Source organism: Falco biarmicus, chromosome 3 (genome assembly GCF_023638135.1).
Source record: "Falco biarmicus isolate bFalBia1 chromosome 3, bFalBia1.pri, whole genome shotgun sequence".
Classification (NCBI taxonomy): Eukaryota; Metazoa; Chordata; class Aves; order Falconiformes; family Falconidae; genus Falco; species Falco biarmicus.
In genome coordinates, this window is record NC_079290.1 from 64,584,789 (window position 1) to 64,608,810 (window position 24,022).

At 35.8% G+C, this 24,022-nt stretch overlaps 1 protein-coding gene across 1 annotated transcript in view; it reads right to left on the reverse strand.

The window, feature by feature from the left end:
* LOC130146722 (cadherin-19-like) overlaps window positions 1–24,022 on the reverse strand; it is a 69,122-nt gene that overhangs the window by 18,159 nt on the left and 26,941 nt on the right. The window contains exons 5-11 of the mRNA XM_056333179.1: window positions 22,541–22,770; window positions 18,946–19,240; window positions 11,072–11,192; window positions 10,264–10,427; window positions 9,091–9,275; window positions 7,601–7,854; window positions 4,416–4,552 (exon numbers count right to left, since the gene is read on the reverse strand). Of these exons, the coding sequence (XP_056189154.1) occupies window positions 4,416–4,552; window positions 7,601–7,854; window positions 9,091–9,275; window positions 10,264–10,427; window positions 11,072–11,192; window positions 18,946–19,240; window positions 22,541–22,741 (1,357 nt within the window). The 5' untranslated portion in view covers window positions 22,742–22,770. The remainder of the gene's footprint in view (window positions 1–4,415; window positions 4,553–7,600; window positions 7,855–9,090; window positions 9,276–10,263; window positions 10,428–11,071; window positions 11,193–18,945; window positions 19,241–22,540; window positions 22,771–24,022) is intronic.

The following is a 24,022-nucleotide window of genomic DNA, read 5'->3' on the forward strand; positions in this document are numbered from 1 at the left end:
GAGAAAACAGCCTCAAGTTGCACCAGGGGACATTTAGATTAGATATTAGGAAAAATTTCTTCACTGAAAGAGTGGTGAAGCATTGGAACAGGCTGCCCAGGGAGCTGCTTGAGTCACCATCCCTGAAGGTATTTAAAAAATGTGTAGATGTGGCACTTAAGGACATGGTTTAGTGGTGTATTTGGCAATGCTAGTTTTATGGTTGGACTTGATGATCTTAAAGGTCTTTTCCATTGTAGATGATGCTATCATTGTATACAGAATACCTCTTGGAAGTCCTTTGCCTGTCAGTGCATTGAATTCACATTTACAGAGCACAGCTCTGAGAAATGTCTGCCTTCCCCACAATCTAATTTGTTAGTTTAGTAGGCAAGATGTTTCACTGCAATAGTAACACTCATATTAGCTTGGACATGTTGTTGGCTAAGGACCATAAGGAAGACATTTTTCCAGTTAATAAAATAATCTTAAGACATTCCAGGAAAACTAAATATCTATCAACTTAAATATCTATCAGTATCTCAATCTGCTCTGTCAAAACCAGTTTGTCAATCACAAGAATATTTATTATATTTAAAATATGCCTCATGATGAATGCTAGTGTCACTGCTTCTGACCTGTTCAGAAGTTTTTAAGGCATTTTCTTAAATTAGTCAAATGGACCTTTAAGAAGAAAATAAAATGAACTCCTTTCTGCCTCACTTCAAACTATATGGGTTTGGTTGGTTATTGCATTGCTTTTCTAATGTATAATTCACTAGATGCTTGGAGCAAACATTTGTTTTCTTGGATCTTATGAAATCTGTGCTGATGGCTTTGAGTCTTTTGCCAAAGGAAATGGCAGCAAAAAGCAACTGCTACAGAGATAAAGGGCTAGATACTCAGCAGTTTCACGTTGCTGTTCCTTCTGTGAAATCATTAGAGATGTGCTAATTTACCAAAGCTTATGATCTTTCAGAGTCATCTCAAAAATACTCTTTTGTGAGACAACATTGCTCTTATTGAATCCCAACATCCATAATAATACAATAGGCAATGAAATAGTGCTTGCTTATTTTTTAAATACACATAAAATGTAGCACACATCCCTTTTAGAAATAATACCAAGATTGTAGGACAGACTTAACCTCTTTTACTTAAGACAGAACTGGATGTATAGGGCAGATATCTGGCTGGCTTGGTATTGAAAGGAAAACTATCACATTTATTAGGAGGCTGGAAGTACCCTTGGTGGCTTCAGTCACGTACAAAGTGGCATACAAAGGAAGGACCCAGATACCTTGGCTTACTCCTGACTTGCTTGTTCATAAGAGTCATGGATACTATATTTTCTTTAAAGCCTACCTTTTTGCTTGCACAAACTTTTAGATAGTACCTTTCAGCCTAGAGCTGTCATTCACATCTATTTTCTTTCACTAAATACCCCTCCTTCTTTGTTACTGGGAAGTTTCTAAATTTTGTGATATTACAGGTAGGGTTTTTAGGGAAGGAGAAACACATACAAAACCAATCCTGGAATCAGTGTGTGGTAAATATCTAATGAAGATTTTGGGTGAAGCAGAGTGATTCCTTCGGTTGCAATTGGGGAAGATGGTAGGTAACACTTACTTAGTCTTTTATCCCTTACGCGGGAAAAGAGTTGTCAGAATTTTAATACAGCTATTGTATTCATATCCTACACTAAGCTAAATATCTTTCAATGAGCAGAAAATTTCTTTGTTATAATCTCCATGAGAGAGATCAGAACTTGAAAAACAAGGTCTGAGAGAACAGAATATCAAGTGCAATAGGTTGGATCAGTGTGAAAATGAAGTTGATGCTTTAATTACTATGGAGAAAATTAGTAACTTGCTCATTATGGAGCTGGGTGAAAAGAAAAAAAGTGACCATCTCTAGAGACAAATTAGAACTCAGTACTTGCATGGGATTAAAGAAAGCTTAGCATTGTCATCAGCCAGTAAAAGGAAATGTTTAATAATAATAATAACAACAGTAATAACAATACTAACACTAGTAATTATTAATTATAAATTAGGCTAAAGCAAATTTATTTACTTGCTAAAGGAAATTGATGATTTTTTTTTCTTTTTTTAAAAGGACTAATCTAAAAATAAGTCTGTCAACAAAAGTATGTATGACCAAAGTAGGGTGACAATTAGGCATTGAATTAATTATATGATCGATAACTGAAATCTTCAAAGAGCTGTAAGTCCTGTAGTAGGTCTGGAATCCACTATGAAAGGACATCTGCAAGACCCAGTGGGAAAACTACTGTTGTCTCTTGAGGGTAAGTAAGTTTGCTTATGACTGATAGTGCACTTTTCCAATGAGTGTACAGAGAAATGAGGATCAAAGTAAGCTCAAGTTAGTTGCTGTCACGGGGAATTTTTGTTAATCATCTATAGTTCAGTAGAGAGAAAGCTGAAACAGATACTCTTCTTCTAAATTAATTAATTGTCAGTCAATTATCATCCGACTCAGTAAATCAGTGTTAAGTAAAGCTGATGACTTAAGGATTTCTTGCTCTCATGTACGGTTAGAATGATGTTTACGCTTCAGCCTTGTACAAAGCAGAAGCTAACTATAACCTAGTAAAAACTGATTAAAGGACCTTTGATTTCTCTTGAGCTAGAAACATCTTAGGCATTAAGTGGAATAAGACTCAACAGATTGCAGGTTCTGACTGCTTACGTTTAAGTTCCAATGAATTAGATCTAATTCTGCATACCTTTAAAATATGCTATCTCAAAGTTGTGAGGATAGGATGATCCACACCACAAGTCTGCAATAACAGAGGCAATCTCCTCTTACTAATTCCTGATCCCTGTCATTGCAATGGAGGCAAAAGTCTTGTGTCCTGTACAAATGCCAGGACATCAATAGGCCCCAGGGGAGGTTGCTGTTTTAATGCAGTTTCAGTATCTGTCTCAGCTGCAGCAAATATCTTGTGTGGATGAACTGTAATGGCATTTTGATTTGGCTTCAGTGGAGCCACAATGTCATCCACCAAATGTCTCATTCACACAGTGTATGTTATGATTATATTTGAAGGAATAAAATGCTACTAGTCCGTGATATAAATCATTTCAGGTATGCTCAGATAAAGTGACCTAACTTCAATGCTTTTGAATACAGTGTTATAGACAGTGACCTTATCATCATTAAAGAAATAAAGAATAAGCCTATGAAGATCATAAGGGCTCGGTTTCCCTACAATAACTTTCATTACTGTGAAAGGCTCACTTTCTTTTGCTGCAGGAGACACTTATTCACTTATACCATTTGGTTCTTTCCTATTTTATTGTTTAACTAAACAGAAAAGTCCAGACCAAAGTCATCCTGCTGTGTTTCTATAGTGCCATTCATGACATGACATGACATGACAAAAGTATGCCAGAGATCAACACCTGCCAGCTGCCCAACAACATGAAAAGTAAAATACATTCATGTTTTAAAAGGCACAGAGAAGCTGAAAAGGAAGATAATGCTATGAATTCCCAAAGACAAATTAAAGACTTCAACGAAAATGGCTACTGACTATCCTGCATTACACTTCTAGCAGTAATATTCTACATATATACAGGGAATGCTCCCTCGCTCCCTTTTGGGAACAGTGAAATTTATGAATATGTGTTTAAAGTAGTCTTAGCAATCAATAACATGTAACTGAGATTCAGGATCCAAAAACATGCTGAAAATATTTGGCAAAACCTGTCTGATTTATTGTTTGGACTCTAGTTCCATATGTTTTTCCTCCTTCCTGAGGATGGATGTAATTAGTTTTTAAACAGTATCCCAATAATCTTGTTAAACTACGTTATAAATCTGTAGCTGTTATTTTTCTAAAGTGTTGTCCCAGACTTAGGGTAACCAGATCACCAAAAGCACAAACAGAGGCAATTTGCATTTGACTTTCAAACAAAACTGACAGGTGAAATCTATACAAAGGATGCTTCACAGATTTAATTGTCACTGAAAAGAAGTCTAGCTGATTTAGGTCTAAATTCACAATTAGAGCCAAAGTTTCTGACTGGTGTTAAATTAAACACTGGCTAATTTCACACTAGTCAAAAATCTGGTGTGAAATTAACCAGGGTCTAATTTAACATAAGATCTTGCACTGCAGGAGAAATTCATATGCTTCAGTGTAACTTGAAAGCGTTACAGTCTCGATCTTATTACAGTTCCCTTTCTTTTTTATAAGGTCATCTTTTATGAAAAAGCACAGGACCTTGGAGTTCAAATACATTCCACTTCTGTTTAAGTAATCATTTTAATAATGTTCCTTAACATAGCAAGCAACTGTAATATAATGAAAAAGAAGCATGTATTCTCCACTTAAAAGAAGGTGTATTCAGAGGATAATTACAGTTCACAGTATATAAAACACAGCATTCCTTAAATTTCTTACTCACTTGTTTCTGTGGCTGTAACAGTTATGTTGTGCCAAGAAGCTCTCTCTCGGTCCAGAGGTTTAGTTGTAATGATTGTTCCATTGTGCTCATTGATGCTGAACAATCTCTTTAAATGCTTGATGTGGACAATAGAGTACCTGAACCAAAAAAAAAAAAAAAAAGTAAAGAGGTTCCCTAATACTGAAATGTTCCATCAAAGCAAGGACATAGAAAGCTATTGTCAGTTGAGAAAACAGAGCTGTGCATATATACATACAAATGTGTGCTCAGAAAACTCAGAAATCATGAAAAATGTACGCTTATAAACATTTAAAATTCACTGCTGCCAAGATCAAAGTTCTTCTTTTTATAAAACTAAATATATCTCAGATCTATATTAATGCGAACTGAATCTGAAATGCATTATTCATTCTTACTTTTAAGTCAGGCTCACAGCAGGTGAATGACTTCGTTGAAAAGAAAAAGCATAAGTGCCACTTGTGAGATGAATAATAGTAACAGCTAAGTGGAGGTATAATGGCAAATCTATTTTATCATTGCTGACATGCTTTGATGCCAAAGGAGCAGACATTATAAAGAAAGGCAGACAACTATCTGTAATGAGGTGACACCTAGGCAGGGTACAAAATCCTAATGCAGGACATGATTGCAAACGAGTCCAGTGTTCCTAACTCTTCACTGAAAAGGCTCCGGATGCTATGTCCATACATACATACATACCATTTAAATAGTTAAATCTAACCAATGGTCACAGGCCAGAGAGAGACTGAATAAGACACCAAAGATACTGGTTCAGAAGGAAAGGGTATTTACTAATGTTTTTCATGACATACAAAAAAAGACTGCATGTCACAGTTCCTAGCAGTGTCTGTTTCATGGAAGTAAAACCTGTTTGAAAAGTTGAAAGTTCTTACCACTCCCATTTGGAATTCCCACATGCAACTATTCCCTCTTTTATTGTACCTTTAATTGTGCTTGACAAAGTCTTTCTATCTCCTGTTGACACTTAGGACTCCTGATCAGAATATATGCCAAAGGTTGGATGACTCTCTAACTCGTTATTTATAGTTACCTTTTGTCTGTTTTGAAGATCAGCAAGAGGATAAATCAGGAAGCCAGCAAAACAGTCCGTGAAAGTTCTTCTCATGAGCCAAAGATCTGACGTTTATAAACTTCTATTTTAGGGATTTACAATTCAATTATTTTATTTTATTTTTTTAATGTGAGTATTCCTCATCATCTGTATCCAATGCTTGTTTAGGGTTTTCTGACATTGATATTTTTTGTTTGGGGTGTATTTGGTATTCTGATTTTTTATAGATAATTTTCAAAAAAAACATGTTGGATATTTTTAGTTGTTTGTTATTATTGATGTAGTGAAAATTTGTTCATGTCTTTTTTACTTTGTTTGTTTGATGATTGGCATCCACAAGGCAGCACAGCTGGTTTTCTGTATTATAAGCAACTGCTGTCATTTACGGTAGCAATGGTCTCAAAATGAGATTCATATGCATGGTACTTACCCAACAAATTTATCTTTACATTAGAAGTGACATAGTCTATTTTTAAAAAACTCAGTGATGCAATATATGCACCACTGTTTTGGGACTACACAGACATTCAGCAAGTTCCATCAAACTATTTCAAACTAAGAAGTCAGATATATATGCACTATGTTTAAATGTTTTGCAGGAGAAATTGCAGTCCTCTAAATAAACAAGACTACCCCCACCCCTCCTTTTTGTGTGTGTGTGTGTGTGTGTGTGTGTGTACATATATATTTTGGTTTTATTTTTGTTTAATTTAACCTTTAAATAGCTTAGTAAATAAAAGAAAATTAATGTAAAATCATAACAAATGATTTGCATTGACCAAACTTCTGAAGACCGAACTATAGGTAGGTAGGTAGATAGATAGACACACACATATATTTCTGCTATTAGGAATATACACACCATAAAGTATTTTGTGAATCATCCATTTTTCCATGTATCCTAGCCTGTCTAAATTGTACAGTGCACAGTGACGTCAAATAACTTGAGAAGCCATTTTAATTATAAACCCTATGTTAAAGATTAATTACCTGTTTTTTCCCTTAAGAGACAGAAAAATTATTCTGCAAAATTGAAAGACTGAGAGACTCTTTTTATATAGTATCTCTGTGAGGCAGTTGTGGTGGATGTAGGTTTTGGTCATGCTGAAATGAGCAAATGCCAGTGGAGTTGTTCTGTGTCTCCCTCCTAGCAATGAATCCATCTCTCCATATCTCCAGAAGTTATTTGGAACAGACTGGAACACCTCCAGACACTTACAGCTTTGGCTGTGGTACCCTACCTCTGCTGCTATGCACAGCCTCTTCCAAGCCACCGATTAAAACATTACCCCATATCAGAATTATTGCAAAGGTGCACAAAAACGCTCATTTATTGAGACTTTGGGATAGGGGTCAGGATTTACTCTACTTATTGGTTTTGGCTGGGATAGAGTTAATTTTCTGCATAGTAGGTTGGATGAGGGTATGTTTTGGATTTGTGATGAAAACAATGTTGATAACACAAGGATGTTTTAGTTATTGCTGAACAGTGCTTACACAGAGCCAAGGGCTTTTCTGCTTCTCACCCCACCAGCGAGCAGGTGGCGGGGCACAAGCCATTGGGAGGGGACACAGCCGGGACAGGTGACACTAACTGACCAAAGGGACATTCCATATTGTATGACATCATGCTCAGCAGTAAAGCTGGGAGAGGGTGCTGTTCACTGGGGACAGACTGGGTATCTGCTGGCTGACAGTGAGCAATCGTTCTGGGGGGGTTACATAATTTGTTTTTCTTGGGCTTTTGTTGTGGTTTCTGTTTGGTTTGGGTGTTGGGTTTTGTGTTTTTTTTTGTCTTTGTTGTTTTCTTTGTTCTTTTTTTAATTATTAAACTGTATTCATCTCAGCACATGAGTTTTCACACTTTTATCTGTGATTCTCTCCTGCATCCCAATGGGTGAGGGAATGAGTGAGGGGCTGTGTGGTTCATAGCTGCCTACTGGTATTAAGCCACTAGACGCAGAATAACTTAGGCTATGACAATGAAAGCATGGTTAACTGTAATCATGAGCCAAGGAAAGGAACAGAAATAGCCTTTGGAAATGCCAGCTACATCTATATTTGAGGCCTGTCCACATTTTAAGTTAAGTACCTGACTGGGCAGTTAGCATCATCTGGATCTCTAGCAGTTACGACGCCCACCACTGAACCACTCACGGCCCCTTCAATGATCTCCATCACATAGTTCTCCAAGGTGAAAACCGGAGGTTCATCAGCATCTTCCACAATGATTTTGACAATGGTTTTGTCTTCAAATGGTCCTTCTTTCAAAAAACGCTCATCAATGTACCTGTTTACAACTTTTGCTTGAATACTGTATCTCCTCTTGCTCTCATAATCCACTCTCTGTTAAGAAAGAGACATGTGGAATATTTCTTGTTTCATATTTGAACTAAATATAATCGAATAGGTGGTGTGAGATTAAAGATAAAACAGTGCTACCCTTCTTTTAGGAATGTTTCAGAAATAGTTACTTCTAAAATTTCTTTTTTATGTTAAAAACACTTTAAAATGAAGCTATGCTAAGCCACTGTTTGCTTTCATATGTAGACTGGGTTTAATGTTACAGTTAAATAACACCGCAAAAGAAATCTTCCTGTAGAATGTCACCCCTAAAAAAACAATTTCTTCTCTTAATACTTTTATTTCCAGCATAGGTGTAACCTAGTGAACACTATTCTTTACTCTTACATAAACAATGTGAATCAGTTAATTTGTAGGGGTTAAACTGAGTATCTTAAAATGTATTATCTAAAGGAAATATATTCCAGAAGGCAACAATGAGTGTTTGATAAACACATATTTACATTACTATTTTAGATAGTAATTTTCTTCTGTAATGAAAAAAAAAAAAAAAAAAAAAAAAACCAAGCAAACAAAACCTAAATAAATACTTTCCTGAATTGTAATAAATCCAAAAAGGGGAAAAAACCCCAAAAAAACCAACAACCAAACAAACCAAAACCACAAAACCAAATCCACCAAATTTATAGTGTTCAGTTCTTCAGGGTCCTGGGTTTCACTAAAATATCAAAACCTATTATCAGTTCATATGATGACCTGGAAATTCCAAAATAAATCACACAGTATCAAAGCCTCTTAAATATCTTAATTCATAAACTGGTATCTTTTTGAGTGTATTTAGTGTCTTTTCAAAGCTATATCATGACAAAAACTCCACTGTCTATCTAGTACTTTAATATACTCTAGCTTCAGTTAAGTTTAAAAGGAGGTGTTGGAAGTAAAGAAATATTGTGTACAATTTATCGATAAAGAATTTACAAAAGATGCACAGAAGAGATAGACCATTCTTTCACAATGGGATACACTGTGTTGCACAGCTAGGAATAACATAAAAATATTTTGACTGCCACTATTGTATTCAGCAGTAATTTGAATTCAGTAATTCAGAAAGAAAAGCATGTTTCATTTTATCCCCATAATATCCCAATCGAATCATGAAGACTGAAGAAAGAAAACATAGTAGAATACAAAGCAATAGGCCTTTTTAAAACATCCAGGTTGCTTGAGGGGGTTCTTTACAGTACTTAGAGATTTTTTAGAAGGTTTCTGAGATCTCACCTTTTTTAGTAAGATAATTCCTTCTTGAGTCTCATTGTTAGTAATCATGTCAAAAACATCCGAAGTATCTCCTTCAATGAAATAGTTCATGGCTGCATTCTCCCCTATGTCGCTGTCTTCTGCAAAGACCTTGCCTACAGTAGTGCCCACAGGAGCCTCTTCAGAGACACTCATATAGTAGATTCCTAAAGAAACAAATACTGGCACAGGTTAGTGATCTGTCATGGTTAACAGCTGCTGTAGCTATGATGGCCTGAGGCTTTCAGAAAGTTCGGAAAAGCTCCCTGCTTTTATTAGAGCAACGGATCTAATCCATCAATGGATAGATCTTGGAGGCAGAGGACAACAACCTTTCCACTCATGAGTCCTCCTCTCTCAACCCACTTTAGCAGTAAGTAAAGAGCTAGGGACAAGGGGTAATGGTTTTAAACTAAAAGAGGGTAGATTTAGACTAGATACAAGGAAGACATTTTTTACCGTTATGGTGGTGAATCACTGGAACAGGTTGCCCTGTCCCTGGAAACATTCAAGGTCAAGCTGGATGGGGCTCTAAGCAACCTGATCTAGTTGAAGATGCCCCTTCTCACTGCAGGGGCATTGGACTAGATGACCTTTAAAGGTCCCTTCCAACCCAAACTATTCTTTGATTCTCTTCTATGATTCTATGAACCAACAGGGTGAAAAAGCAGTGGAGGGCAACACTTTCCAACTGCATTTCATTAGTTCTTCCTGACAGACCAGCTAGCAGCTCCCATGTCTGCTAGAAACTCCCTGGACAGAGAAGGTCACATCATTTGCCAAAAGGTTTACAGTATCTGTAAGCAAAGAATGAAGAGAGGATAAAAAGAAAGAAGCTGAGTGAAAATGGTACTAAATATCCCGTTGTCCAGATTTTAGGCTTAGGTACAGCAAACTATATGGAAAATAATTTGGTAAGTCATTTGCTTCCAAAGCCTAGTTATAAACACACCAGGCTTGAGGTCTTCTGTAATGATAGGTTTTCTTTTCCTCTTTACTTTTGAGATTTTGTGTGGGATTTTTTAAATTTAATTTTTATTTAAAACTGTATGATGACGTCAAAGCACAGACCTGTCTCGAACAGTGAACTTAATGGAGTTCCAGTATATCTAAATTTCCTCAAAGCTTCAACTAGTATAAGTAGCCTATACTCACGCTGTTGAAATTTAGGTGGATTGTCATTGATGTCAGAGAGGTTGATGGTAACAGTGGCTGTTGCTGAAAATGCCCCTGCTTGCCCAACCATATCTTTGGCTTGAATGATGACCAAATACTGATCTTTTGTTTCTCTATCCATTTGGGAAGCCATTCTGATGACCCTAAAAAAGAAAAGTATCATGTAATAACATATAATAGTCTCAGTTTTTCCAACATGTGACCATATAATATGGGTATAAAATGCATCATTGGACACAGTTATGAACTTACATTTGAGACCATGCACAGCATAACTGTCCTAATACTGGGAATTAGTACTAGTGGTAACATCTATGCTGTATGACAGATCCATATGCATACCTAGACTTCTGGCGAACAGAACACACCATAATCTCCTCTCCCATTATAACCAGCTTTCTTCCCCAGAAATCGGGACTTTGGACAGATGTCACATATCTGTGTTTTTTCCAACATAGAGATAGTAATGTCACACAATGAGTCAGAGATGTTAACCCAGAAGTGGTCCCACATCCATTTGTTGTATAGGGTAGTCAGAATCCAGCTCTTCTCTTTAGCAAGATAATTTGTTAAATACATTGTTGATTCTCTAGAGATAAAGAATTTCAGCTTCCTATGGGAAAGAAAGTTTTGGCTGTTTTTTTTTCACTCTAAGAACTATGCAAAGTTATACAAGTGTAGGGTGATATCAGTTGATCTTTGTGTTGAAATGAATGCAGACATTTTTGCTTGCATCCATTTTATGTTAGTTTATGAATGTTTTCAATTTACAAGATCATTTGTAGTACCTGTCTTTGGCTCCACAGAGAAATAAGGCTGTCCCTGAATGAGACTGTAAAGCAGACGGGCACTATTCCCATAAGAAGGGTCATCACCATCTGTAGCTGTTACCTGTGTAACTGACGTACCTCAAGGAAAAAATGAAATAGACTATGTTTATTTCTTCTTATATAAATTACCACATAAAAGCATAAACTCTTTAAAAACCTTTTAACATACCAGTTATATTAGCAAGCAGTCCTGAAAATTTACAGGAGCAGACAGCACTTCTAAAATTTGTCATTAAAAAGGGAAATATTTCCTCAGAAACTATTCTTGCTGCATTCAGACTTTCAATTAAAATAAAAATAAATAGTGTAAGACTTTTCAGAACTATATTTATACTGTTTAAAATTCTACATGTCTGATGCCTTTTCCCCTAATTTCTGACACATGAATGGAGTATAACAAACTTTTTTTCTCCTTCTCTTGTATGTTCTTCAAAGTATTTTATGGAAGTTTCCCATGGGAATAATAAAACACAGCCACTTTATCAGCAGTAGGCCCGCTGGTGATAAAGAAATTAAGTGTTAGCAAACAAAGCAGCCACAAAGTATAACAAGGCTCTGATATTTTTTTTTTCTCTTTGAGTCTTTAATGAGACTGTCCTAGTGCAACAGTGACGGCAAAATCCCCAGTGCAAAGACACAGCAGAATCAGTCTGCAGAGCTTGATTTCATTCTGGCTGGAAGGCGGTTATATCCTAGATACAAGATTGACAGCAATCTCACAAGCTCCGTCAGTGATGATTGTCCTTTGAAAGAAAATATTCACAGTAGCATCACTTTGTAACGTAATCATTATTTTTGTCTTTTTTCCTCATCTAGGTTCTGCATAAGAATACAAATATCACTTGTGACTAACAGCAGAAAATCAAACTACTTTCTAAAGTTTCTGACATACAATCACATGGTTTGCACCTGCTTACCAATATAGCTGTATAGTTGTGCTGAGGAGAAAAGAAGAAGAAATGATGGAGTGCAAGGAGTTAGAACAGAAACACCTTTTTTATGACAAATTCAAAGTTGATAATTATCCCCATTAAAACACATAAATTAATTTCTGAATTTTCTAGCAGGTCAATAATTTTATTTTAAATGGAAATGAAGATGGCTTTCTCATAGAAGGATATGCTGAATGAAATATTTTGATTATTAAAAAAAAAATATTTTTTTGCATTTTCTCTCATTTTATTCAGCAACAGTTCAAGTGATTCCATAATGCATGTTGTCTTCTCTCAGAGTGGAGGTACACTAAAATGTTATTAATTGCCACCAATTTTAGAGTTATATGTCCTTCAAAACATACCCACAATACCAAACTTCTGACCTTTAGGTGTGTATTAGATGTGTGCATAGAAGTATACACATATATGCTGTTCCCTATTCCTCTGGAGAAACGTTAAAGATGAAATGACAAATTAATATTTAATCAGGGCACTTATGTGCTTCAGAAGTAACAGTCTTTTTTAATATGACTGAAAAGTGAAGGAAATCTTCAGCTACACAACTGTTAACTTCTCATCAGCTGCAATCTATGAAAACTGTTCTAACTAATACAGGAAATTAATCCTTTAAGACAATTTAGCATGACTAGAATGTAGTTGCCTTGGGAAAGAAAAAAAAAAAAGGGGGGGGGGGGGGGGGGGGGGGGAAGAGTGCTAGTTAGAAAGGGATCAAGAACTTTGAATAATCCAATAGGTGTAGTCTGTTATAAATGTCATTTTCTACTAAACCGAGGTACCCATGACTACATTTCGAAATTGACTCATTTACAGCACCATATTTAATAAATCAGGAATAAGATCCAACATATATGGGACTGCAATGCTTTTGTGCATCTCACTCATTTAAAGGTAGATTTATTTTCTGCACAGTTTCTAACCATTAGAAGGAAATGTTGAATCTAAGCCAGTATTTGCTGCTTCTCTAAGCCCCAGCCTACTTTTCTGCTTGCCTGTTGACTCTTCCAGAGTCTAGCAGAAGGCAGGACAGAAGCACGGAATATGTCTAGTACTCAGTGTGATGCAGCTGCTGGCTACAATAGAAAGGTAAGAGGCATCTGGTAAAGAGGGAGCTGACCTGGAGGAAAGCAGTAACAGATCTCCTGCACTCTCAGAAGGAAGACTATTTCTAAAATGGGATGGCATGAGACCATGTAAAGAGAGGGCTATGGTTTTAACATTTTTTCAGCCCAAAGATTTCATGATTGTTGTATGAACCTCCACATTAAATATGGACTATGTAATAAACAGAAGAAAATATTATCCTAGGTTTAGAATACTTTTTCCATTTTTAACTTTTCACTGCTATGAAGCCTGCATTTCTTTATACATTTAACCCAATCACAAAAAATAGCAAGACGTTTACTGAATGGAATCTTGTTTACCTAGACATTTGTATTTGAGTGATAGAAATTACAATGTTAATATTAGGTACTCAGAAACTCCAAAAAGTCATTTTTGGTAACGCCATGTTTGGGAGAAGTATAGTTGATCAGATACAAATAATATATTGTAGAACAATCCATTAACACAGACCCACCATCCACAAACAAACAACAACAACACACAAAAAAACCCAAAACAAAAAACAACAACAAACCACCAAACCCTTAACTCTTGACATTGCAGCCATGACATGATGTAATTGACAGTCAAACTATGATACTATGATATAGTTTCACAATATTTATGTGAAAATGGATATCATAGCAGAGGCAAATTAACTAAATATGCCTGTGAGCTTTCAAACAATCATTTTGAATATGAAAGTCTGTGTGATGTTGACATAAAGTTTAGCCTTAAACATATTTTTTATGTACACAGCAAAGTCTTACGCTGGATAGTAAACATGCTTACACATTTCTTGCTTTTTATTATCTTTATTTAAGGCAAACTACATTTTGCTGATTGCTGTATAAGATTTTTCTTTGCATTTCTGCAGCCCTGGTTTTACCCTTCCTGGGCAAAACATAGTGGTGCCGTTTATACACTGCAGGCTACTAGGTAAACTGTAGGGCCTTCATATGGCAAATAGTTATTATTTTTTCTAACTAGAGCTTCAATTCTATAAAAACATTAAGTATGATATATTATTGCATCTAACTCTTAACCATTCCATCAGATATACTGTATTTGTACAAGTTTAACAGCTATATGGAAAACACTTAACATAAAATCGTACCAAATGCCTGAGGGAAAACCAGTCCTGTGTTCTCAGAAGAGTCCATTTGCTGACAGGCTTTTCATTTACTGTGACACCTGCATATAAAATCCTAATAAAATTTAGTAGTGAGGATAAGTAGAGAGCTAAGAAAGAAGTAAAATGTGTTCTAATTTGTTGACTCATTAGGATATATATATATATTGATATTTGTACCTAACTTTAGACAAAATTATCTGTGCTTAATTTCTGTTTTTCTGCAATTCTCTGAGGCAAGTGGCTGGCTATAAATTATTTTTTATTGCTTTCTTATGTCCAGACAAAATGTTCACTAACAGTGAGCTGTTTTCCCAAGTATCGAACATGCTTCCTAAGTGTGTTTTTCTGTGATGAAATTACTAGGAGATCCCAGGTCTAGCATCAGTGAGCTGAACTGATGCTAGAGAAATCTGAAACAGATCAAAGGGCAAGCCTCTCTATTGCACTGCATCACTCACATAATTCTGGTCTGCATCCCTTATTATGCAAGAGGATGTTTTGTTTTACTGAGAGAAAAGCCCTGATACAATGAACATTATGGTATCAATGATACAAATTTTAGTTGGTTACTGTTTCTATCTACTGGGAAGGTAGAAATCTCCTTGCAAGGATGAATGCTTTACTGTGCATACTGAAACAGGTTTCACCTCAGAATTGCAGTCCTTACCCTTTGAGAAGCAGAGCAAGTAAGCCCAGAGAAGTGTCATTGTGTGTGGCTCAGCTGTTTCATGAGTTGGAGTTGATCACTGTTAAGGTATATACTACCATACACCACTCCACTTACATGCTATATGAAAGACATACACATCAGTGTGCCAGTAGTGTTGTAGTGTCTACGTGGAAGAAGTAGGTGAAAGAATGATCTCTGAAATAGCTATGGTATTAGGGCTGGCAAGGTCAAAAATAGCAGCAGTGTAGAAAACATTTTAAGATCCATAGGACTGACTTAGATTCACATATCATACACTGGATGATTGCAGATCTGTGTTTACAATTTCAGGTAGTTTGCGTCTGACAGAGGAAGTACACAAGGATCTTATTTTGGTTTTCACCCATTCGGAAAAAATGAGAGGTGATGTTACTTCTGTTTTTTTTTTCATGTCATATATTTCTATATTTTATTGGAATGTTTTTTAATAATCTTACCAGAATATCACAAAATATTTTTTTTTCCAGTTTAATTAATCTTATGCTGGTGTGATACTGTATTTTAGGAATTTAAATATATAATAGATGACAGAGGAGACTGGATGAAGGCAGGTGAACCTTTCAGTTTTAGGGTATCAATTTATAGCAGACAAGTCAATAAAGGTTGAAACTTCTCATCTGTCAACTGCTTGTTGATGGTTTCAGGTGAGAAACAAGTACATGGGAAAAGATTGCTGCTGTTGGTTTTGGCCATAAGTACTGCCCTACTTAACTTTTTCCTTTTTTTTCCATATAACCATCATTAAGACAGAATCTCATCATTAAGACAGGAAGATAAAATAGAAGGAAAACGTAACTCAATTCTTGATATACTTCTGTGAGTAGTTACAGGTTGGCGTGAGTATAAATCAACGCATACTAAATAATCTGCTATTTTAAAACCATTTTTATAAGGACCAAGTCTCTTGTAAGCAATGCTTTATCACAGGGGAAAAAAGAAAGGGGGGGGGGAAAGAAAGGAGAAAAAGAAAGAAAGAAAGAAAGAAAGAAAGAAAGAAAGAAAGAAAGAAAGAAAGAAAGAAAGAAAGAAAGAAAGAAAGAAAGAAAGAAAGAAAGAAAGAAAGAAAGAAAGAAAGAAAGAAAGAAAGAAGAAAGAAAGGAAAGAAAGAAGAAGGAAGAAAGAAAGAAAGGAAGAAGAAAGAAGAAGAAGAAGAAAGAAAGAAAGGAAGAAAGAAAGAAAGGAAGGAAGGAAGAAAGAAAGAAAGAAAGAAGAAAGAAAGAAAGAAAGAAAGAAAGAAAGAAAGAAAGAAAGAAAGAAGAAGAAAGAAAGAAAGAAAGAAAGAAAGAAATTGTAAATTTGTAAATCTGCATAAACCCAGATAAAAATATCCAGATAATTCTAGACAATAAACTATGTCCATTATTACTGTGAGAACATTAAAAAAAAAATATGCAAATGTCCTTGACAAGGCACCTGTCTTCTATTCTCCAAACTTCAGTGAATGAGCAAGATGCAAAGGCTAGAAGTAACCTCTGAATAAGTGACTGATAATGTTAGAAAGACCAAGGGATAAGATGCAGAAGTCTTGAGACAAATATGTCTGTCTGCATGGAAGAAAGTAACAATGAAGAAACAACCATACACCCAAAAGTGATTTCCCTGGTAGAAGGTGGTATAAGCAGGGCGACTAGGAAGCAAATTGATTAAACGGATGCCTTTTGTAGCTCTTGCTGGTACTGATGCTGACCTACTGCCTCCTGACAGAAATTAGAATATTCACCCCACTTTTGATTAAACCCCAGGCATGAATATCCTTTTCTTGCAAGTGCTATCTAGGCTGTCAGAAAAAGATTAAGTTTACAGCTTCCTGTGAAAGATTCGCTGAATCTATCCTAAAAGTTGAATGGCTAATGCTCAATGAAACATAGTTTTTATTACTTTTTATGATCACTGATGCTGTTACATTAATGACCTCATTAATTCATACAGTTTTAAGTAGTACAATATTTGGATTTCTTTTCAATATTATTTGGTATAGAGACAACCAAAAGAGATAGAGGTTTGAATTTAAAAGATTACTGGGATTCTTTCTGTAAGAATTTGGTTTTCCTCTGAATTTGAAAATAGTTATTTGGAGATAGCACTTTCTATAACATGCTTGTTTATGTCAGCTGCATTCACACTTCGGGGTTTTTTAAGGATTTAAATGTATGTGTATACATGTTAGGTATACATATGTGCGTGTACATAGATATATATATATATGTATACCTATATTTGCCAGGTGTTGACTTTGCTTCATTTTTATTGTATTAAGTTTCCAGATACATGACAGATCCTAGTACAGGTCTGTTTGAAAGTGTGGAGGTGGAAAAGAAGAGGTGCAGGAATTAAGGTGTTCCTCTTGACAGAAAATTGCCATTTATGTGCTTAGGAAATTGGAAGTCCCTTTCACACAATCTAATCTAAACAAAGAGAACCTGATAATTGGGAAGAGGGTTGGCAACGCAGATAGGCAGGCATCATACATGGTGTTACTGCAGTCATCACATCAGCCCCACATCAGCTCCATACCACTCCTGCTCTGAATCCATTACTTATAGGAAGGAAATTAACCCTATCTCAGGGGATAGGGTGGGGGTGGTAATTTTGAGTGCCTGTCTTGTGGATGTGATTCTTTACCAGTTGCAGTACAAAATGTTTTATATTACACAGGGTATAATAAAGACATATTGTTTAATCGCTAAGTAGAATCACAGTATACTGAAGGATACTGTTCAGTACTTTTCAGTTCAACCAAGCTTATATTTATGTCCTTAAAAGAGCCAGCTGAGGTCAGAGGACTTTAAAGTTTGTGTGCATCCTACTCCTCTTTCAGATTGATAGAGGTTTGAAAAGCTGACAGACAGGTTGTAACAATAATCATAGACTGACAAATTTTCTAGAGACTAGGATGCTATACTGTTATGGTTCAACTCCAGCTGGCAACAAAATACCACTCAGCCACTTTCTCACTCCCCCCTCACTCAGAGAGATGCAGAGAAGAATCAGAAAGTAACGTAAAACTCCAGGGTTGAGATAAAAACAATTTAATAAGTAAAGCAAAACCCACATGCACAAGCATAGCAAAACAAGGAATTCATTCACTACTTCCCAACGGCAGGCAGGGTTCAGCCATCCCCAGGAAAGCCGGGCTCCATCACGAGTAACGGTTACTTGGGAAGACAAACCCCATAATGCTGAAAGTCATTCCCCCCTTCATTCTTCTTTCCCCAGCTTATATACTCAGCATGATATCATATGGTACGGAATATCCCTTTGGCTAGTTCAGGTCAGCTGTCCTGGCTGTGTCCCCTCCCAGTTTCCCGTGCCACGCCCCCACCCCCCCCCCCACCCCCCCCCAGCCCTCTCACTGAAAGGGTCCAAGGAACCAAAAGTCCCTGACTTAGTATAAACATTCCCCAGCAACAACTAAAACCATCAGTGTGCTATCAGCATTGTTCTCACACCAAATCCAAAACACAGCACCGCTAAGAAGAAAATCAACTCCATCGCAGCTGAAACTGGGACATATACTGATTGAAAAAGTAGTGAAATCTGTCAGTCCCAAATCTTTGCAGTATCAACTGGCTATAGTACTCCACGTATTTTGAATGGTAATGTTATATTTTTAAACAAGTACAAATTTCAAGGCTGAATCACTGATGGGAAAGACAACTCTCGATAGTCAATCCAAGCATGTATTCAGATTCTGTAAAAAGACTTAGATACATGTAAGTACCTAAATATTTAAAGTCAAGGATGTTAACTAGAGGTATGCACAACCTTCAGTGTAAGCATATACCTTTCCAAATTTTCAAGCTTGTAAAATACTTTGCTTTCTTCTCACTGAAAAGCAGTCCATAAAATATGCTATTAACATTTTATATCAACATAGCTATCTAGAAAAAGGTCAGGAAATAAAAGAGTTTAGTTCAGGGCATGTCATACCTTCAGGTGACATCTCTGGAACAGTGGCAACATAAGGTCCATCCAAGAACTGTGGTTCATGATCATTGACATCTTGAACCTTGATAATAAATTCTGATTCAGGTTCAACAGGAAGCTGAGTGCTCTTGCTAATTGCTTGTGCTCTTAGAGTGTAGAAGGATTTCTCTTCTCGATCAAGCTTTTGTACCACATAAATTTTGCCATTATTTTCATCAATAATAAAAATGCTTCCAGCTCCCTCCCCAGTCAAAATGTATTTTAGCTTGCCATCCTGCTTGTCTAAATCTGATTTCAGCTGCAAGTAAAAAACAGAAAAATAAGCTGCATTATAAGAGGAATAAAGTTTTGGGATATTCATTTTAGGTTTTCATTGTTTTTATTCTACAGTGAACCCTGTGATTAGTAAGCTTTCTTGGATACTAATATTTAGAAAAGCATACTGTCACATTTTCAGTCAGTCATGTCTCAGTTTTAAAGTATTGATATAACAGAAATATAAATGCATGGTAAACCTTAAAAATGATGCTTCAGCCACTTTGAAGTGAAGGGAATGACTGTAAGTACCTACTTTAAATCGTTGCTTTATCATCTTCCATAAAATTCTGCTGAAAATGATACAAAGGTCATTAAACATTATCTACATTTTTATTATTATGAATGCCAAGTGCACTTTATAAGTTTTATATATTTTTTGTACTCAGCAATACTAAGTGTAAATGAAAGACACTGGTGTTCTATTTCTGTTGAAATATTGTATTGAAGAGATGAAAAGCCGTTCTATGGTATAAGCCTGTATTATTTATTCTAAAACAAATTGATAGACATTTTCCATTTCTTTCCAGGATGATCTGCATCCTCTGTTTTTTACTAGGATGAACACCCTCTGATGAAGCTGAGCCCTGGACACCATTGCGGTCCAGCTGCATTTGTTTATGCCAACAAAATAGTTCTGTTAATGCTAACAGTACACACCAACACCTTTTTAATAGCAATAACTTAATTTCTTAAAATGTCAAGCATCCAAAGTTGAATTTTATAGGAACAACAATTTCTATCATATTTTTATTTATTTATTTATTTAGGGTTTAGAACAAAAGATATCAAAATGTCTAAGAGCCTGGATAATAATTGAAAAATCCAATGTAACAAAAAGAAAAAAACCCCAAGTTTTATTAAACCTGCTTCTCCTACAAAGCAGCAAGTTTAAAATTTAAATAATATGTCTAGCTTTTGACTTTGATAATCTCACTGTTCTTCTTTATGCTTATTGACCCCACAGCTCAGTGTAGGATATAAGGCCACAGGATGGGGAAGAAGTGACTATGAGGTGTAAAAAGGGCACATTTCCCTATTGAATCTACTCAACATATTTTGTAATAGCTTTTAAAGCTGCAAAAATAATTTTAACTTTTCTTTGGAACAATGCCCATACCTTTTGAAGATTTTCATAATGCATAGTTTTCTGCATGCATTAAATGGATAGTTTATTCCAAAGGCGATGAGGACACTGCTCTGAGGTATGAGGAATAGTTTTGAGTTCCTGCTCTGAGTTCTGTCACAGTATTTAAACCCTAGATTATACAGAGTTAATTCCTTTTGCCAGTACAAGACAGAATTTTCAAGGCTAGGGAGTTTAGAACCATTTCAAACATGAGCAACTTAAAGCCAAATATTTTCAACACAAGTCGTTGTGTGCAAAACATGAAGCAGGTTCATCACTTTATGAGTGATCTGGTAGAACTTAATTTTAACACCATCCAAAATTGGCATCTGGATAAGGGGCACCACAGTTTCTTTTTGAACGATAAATCTTGGTTTCCTTCTCATGAACCCCAGGGCATGGAAAAGGTGTTGAGTATCTACACCTTTAACCTAAGATGGGGTTCAGATGGGATCATAGAGTGTATCAAACTCTTAGAGACTGGAAGCATGCCTCAGACTGGCTTTTTAGACATAACTTATGTTGAACCACTTCACTCAGAATCATTTCTCCCCAAAAGATTGACTTTGACCATGACAAAGCATGCTGAAGGTTCTCAGTTTACCTGTTTTAGTAAGCTAGACACGAAAAAAAAAAAAATGTTCTTCCCATTGTAAATAAGAACTGGAAACAAGAATGTATGTACTTGTCCTCACATATCTGCCACTGCAGTGCTGATGGATGTTTTTTTTTTTCTTAAACATGATAGTGGGAAAGGATTTATGCATCTATTTTAAATGAAATTTGAAGATTGAGCTCTGAATCTGACTGTGAAAAGAAGTTGATGTGGAATAGTGCCTTAAAAACAGAGACTGTCTACCTTTGTATTTTTGTTGATACAGTTTCCTTCAGGGCCTTATTTACTAAACATTCGTGGTTTGGTCATAGTCTATAACTTAGTTTCCTGAAAGCAAAGTATATTCTACTCAATAAAAAGACACAAGTAAATATGTCTGATTAGATAATGGTTAGACTGTAATAAATTAACCATAATCTTCAATAAAAATTCTCCATGTTTTACCTGTGAGAAATAGAAAGGAACTATTATGAATTTTTTCTAAAGCTGTATGAAAATACGTGACATTTATGAAGTCTTTTTACAGGAAGCTGTTTTCCAGCTATGGGAAAAGTAATAATAATTAAAAAATAAGTGTGTCTACACTTGTTATTTCAGAAGAGAGACATCACACTTCCATAGTAGTTAGTTTGAAGGGGCTGTGAAAAAGTAATTAATGAATTTTAAGCACTTTACCCTTTGGGCCAAATTAAATTTTAGTGCTAGTTAATTAGCAGTTAAACTTATTTTGGTTCATTCATCTAGAAAGTGCCTTAAAGAAAAGAAAAGTAGATCTCAAGATAAGAATTACTTCTAGCATACAAATACGAATAACATTCAATAATGATTAATAATAATAACAATAATAATAATAAGCAGAGGGAAGAAAGGCACAGATAAAACCTCATTAAGGCAATTATCTTCTAGCACATTTTTAAAGGAGGGTGAAAAATAATTGCTCACTTTGCTAACCCAACATTAATCTAATGAACCATGCAGATTCCTGTAGTTTCTCAGTAGTAAAAGGATTTAGTATTAATCTGTTTCATTAAAAATTAATGAGGGGTAAATCAGCTGCTACTTAGTGTAATAGAAAATCAGACTAAATACTGTTTGTAAACTACACTGCACTCAGTTTGGCTGCTTTAATGCTGTGCCAAAAATAGCACAAGCAAATTGCCAGATGTTGATAAATGAGTCCTTAACTTTCATTCAGAAGACAGAAAGGAACTTTCAGCTTGATATCTCTATCTGTTGCGTATGGAACTAGTTTTAGTAACACAGTGAATGTGGGGTTTCCTTGACAGCAGACCTAGGTGAAGGAAGGTCCGTGGTACTGTCACAACCTCCAGCTCTTGGATCCGTACTCTGACCCTAAGTAAGGTCACAGGAAAGGAGAGATGTTGTGCCCTGATTAAAACTTCCTGAGCTCCTCTTTCTATCTTTCTTGATACTTTCAGGTCACTGGAGATGTTTGGTCTTCCAGGTGAAGGTACTAAACTGCTAATCAGCACAATAAATCTAACCTCGTACCATCCTTGAATGATTACTTATCATACCTGTCCAACATACACAGGCACCGTTGAAGTCTGCTCCTCAGTCACAAGAAGTGGCTCACTTTTCACCCAGCTACGTTTCACTCTTCGAACTGCTGTGAAAGGCTGATCTGTGCTTTGAGCACTGCGGTTCTCTGTGCTTGGAGAGCCAGGCCAGAGCTGAACCAGCATTAGCATGAGAGATAGCAGTGCAGAGCAATTCATGCTGAACCAGTCTTTCAATCAATTTTCATCTGTGGAAGAGGAGAAAAAAATAATAAAAAAAAAAATGACAAAGCATCACTTTTGGTTTTCTGCTTTTACATATTGATTCTGTGCAAATGTAAAAGCTCATCTGCAGTCTTGAAACTTCCTCCTCTCCCTAAAACGAAAGAGCTGAAACAAAAGTCTGTTTCTGATTAAACCAGAGATTGTCTCAGACACTCTGGCATGAAAGTCAAGTATTCAACTTTCCTTTATGAATATCCTACATAGGGACTTTCTATGAAAAAAAGGAAAATCATCCTTCAATTAATTCATCTTCCAAATTAAGCTGGGTAATTGCATTGTGTAGCCTCAGAATAATTTGATTGGAATAATTGTATGTTTCTGCTTTCTGCTTAGACAGGGCTCATTTTAGCAGCAGCCACAGAACTGCCTGAAGGGTGCACATCAAGCCTTAGTGGCCCCGATGAGTGACAGTTGAAATAGAGTGGTGTAGATATTTTTTTTAACCTCTTCTTTCCCTCTTTCCCGACTCAGCAAAATGCCTGTAAAAATGCAAAGGTGGTAGGGTACTATGAAGAAACAGCAAAAATGTACAACTTTCTCCTTCCTGGTCAAAAGAAATCCTCTTAACTGATTTTACCAAGTCTGACATTCTTGTCTTCAATTAAACAGACAAAGGGCAAATGCATCTTGAAAGCTGTAGGTTTCTGCATCTAGTTTCATTGCCACAATGAAAGTATTCTTTCAGAAAATGAAGGCTTTGCACAAACGGTATGCTGTTATTGACTTTTCAGTGATGTAAATTAAACTAAATTTTAGATAAAATGTAATGCTCAATTAAGAATGGTCACCTTCTATAAGGCAAAAAAGGAAAACATTGAAAATCCTTACCACATACATTTCGGGTCGTAAAACTTTACCTGGCAAAGACATTAGTGATTTTATTCCAGGCTTTAGCATTGAAGAATAACTTTTCCTACGCAGAAGCAGTCTGTTTTATGAATTTATCACATGCCAGTCAATTTGTAAAACACACTGGAAAAAAATATTTGGCTTCATTTACTTTAGGCCTGAAAAACCCATTAGCCTTTTTCCTGTCCAGGATAAAATATGAATTTATGTATTTTAAGATCATGATTTTAAAAGTAATGTTATTGATACCCATGCTTATTCAAAGGTAAATGCCATAATTGCTTAAAATGACAGACAGGTTGTATAGACAACTGTTTCTTTCCTTCCAGCAATTTTACATGATGTTGAACATTATTCTGTTAAAAA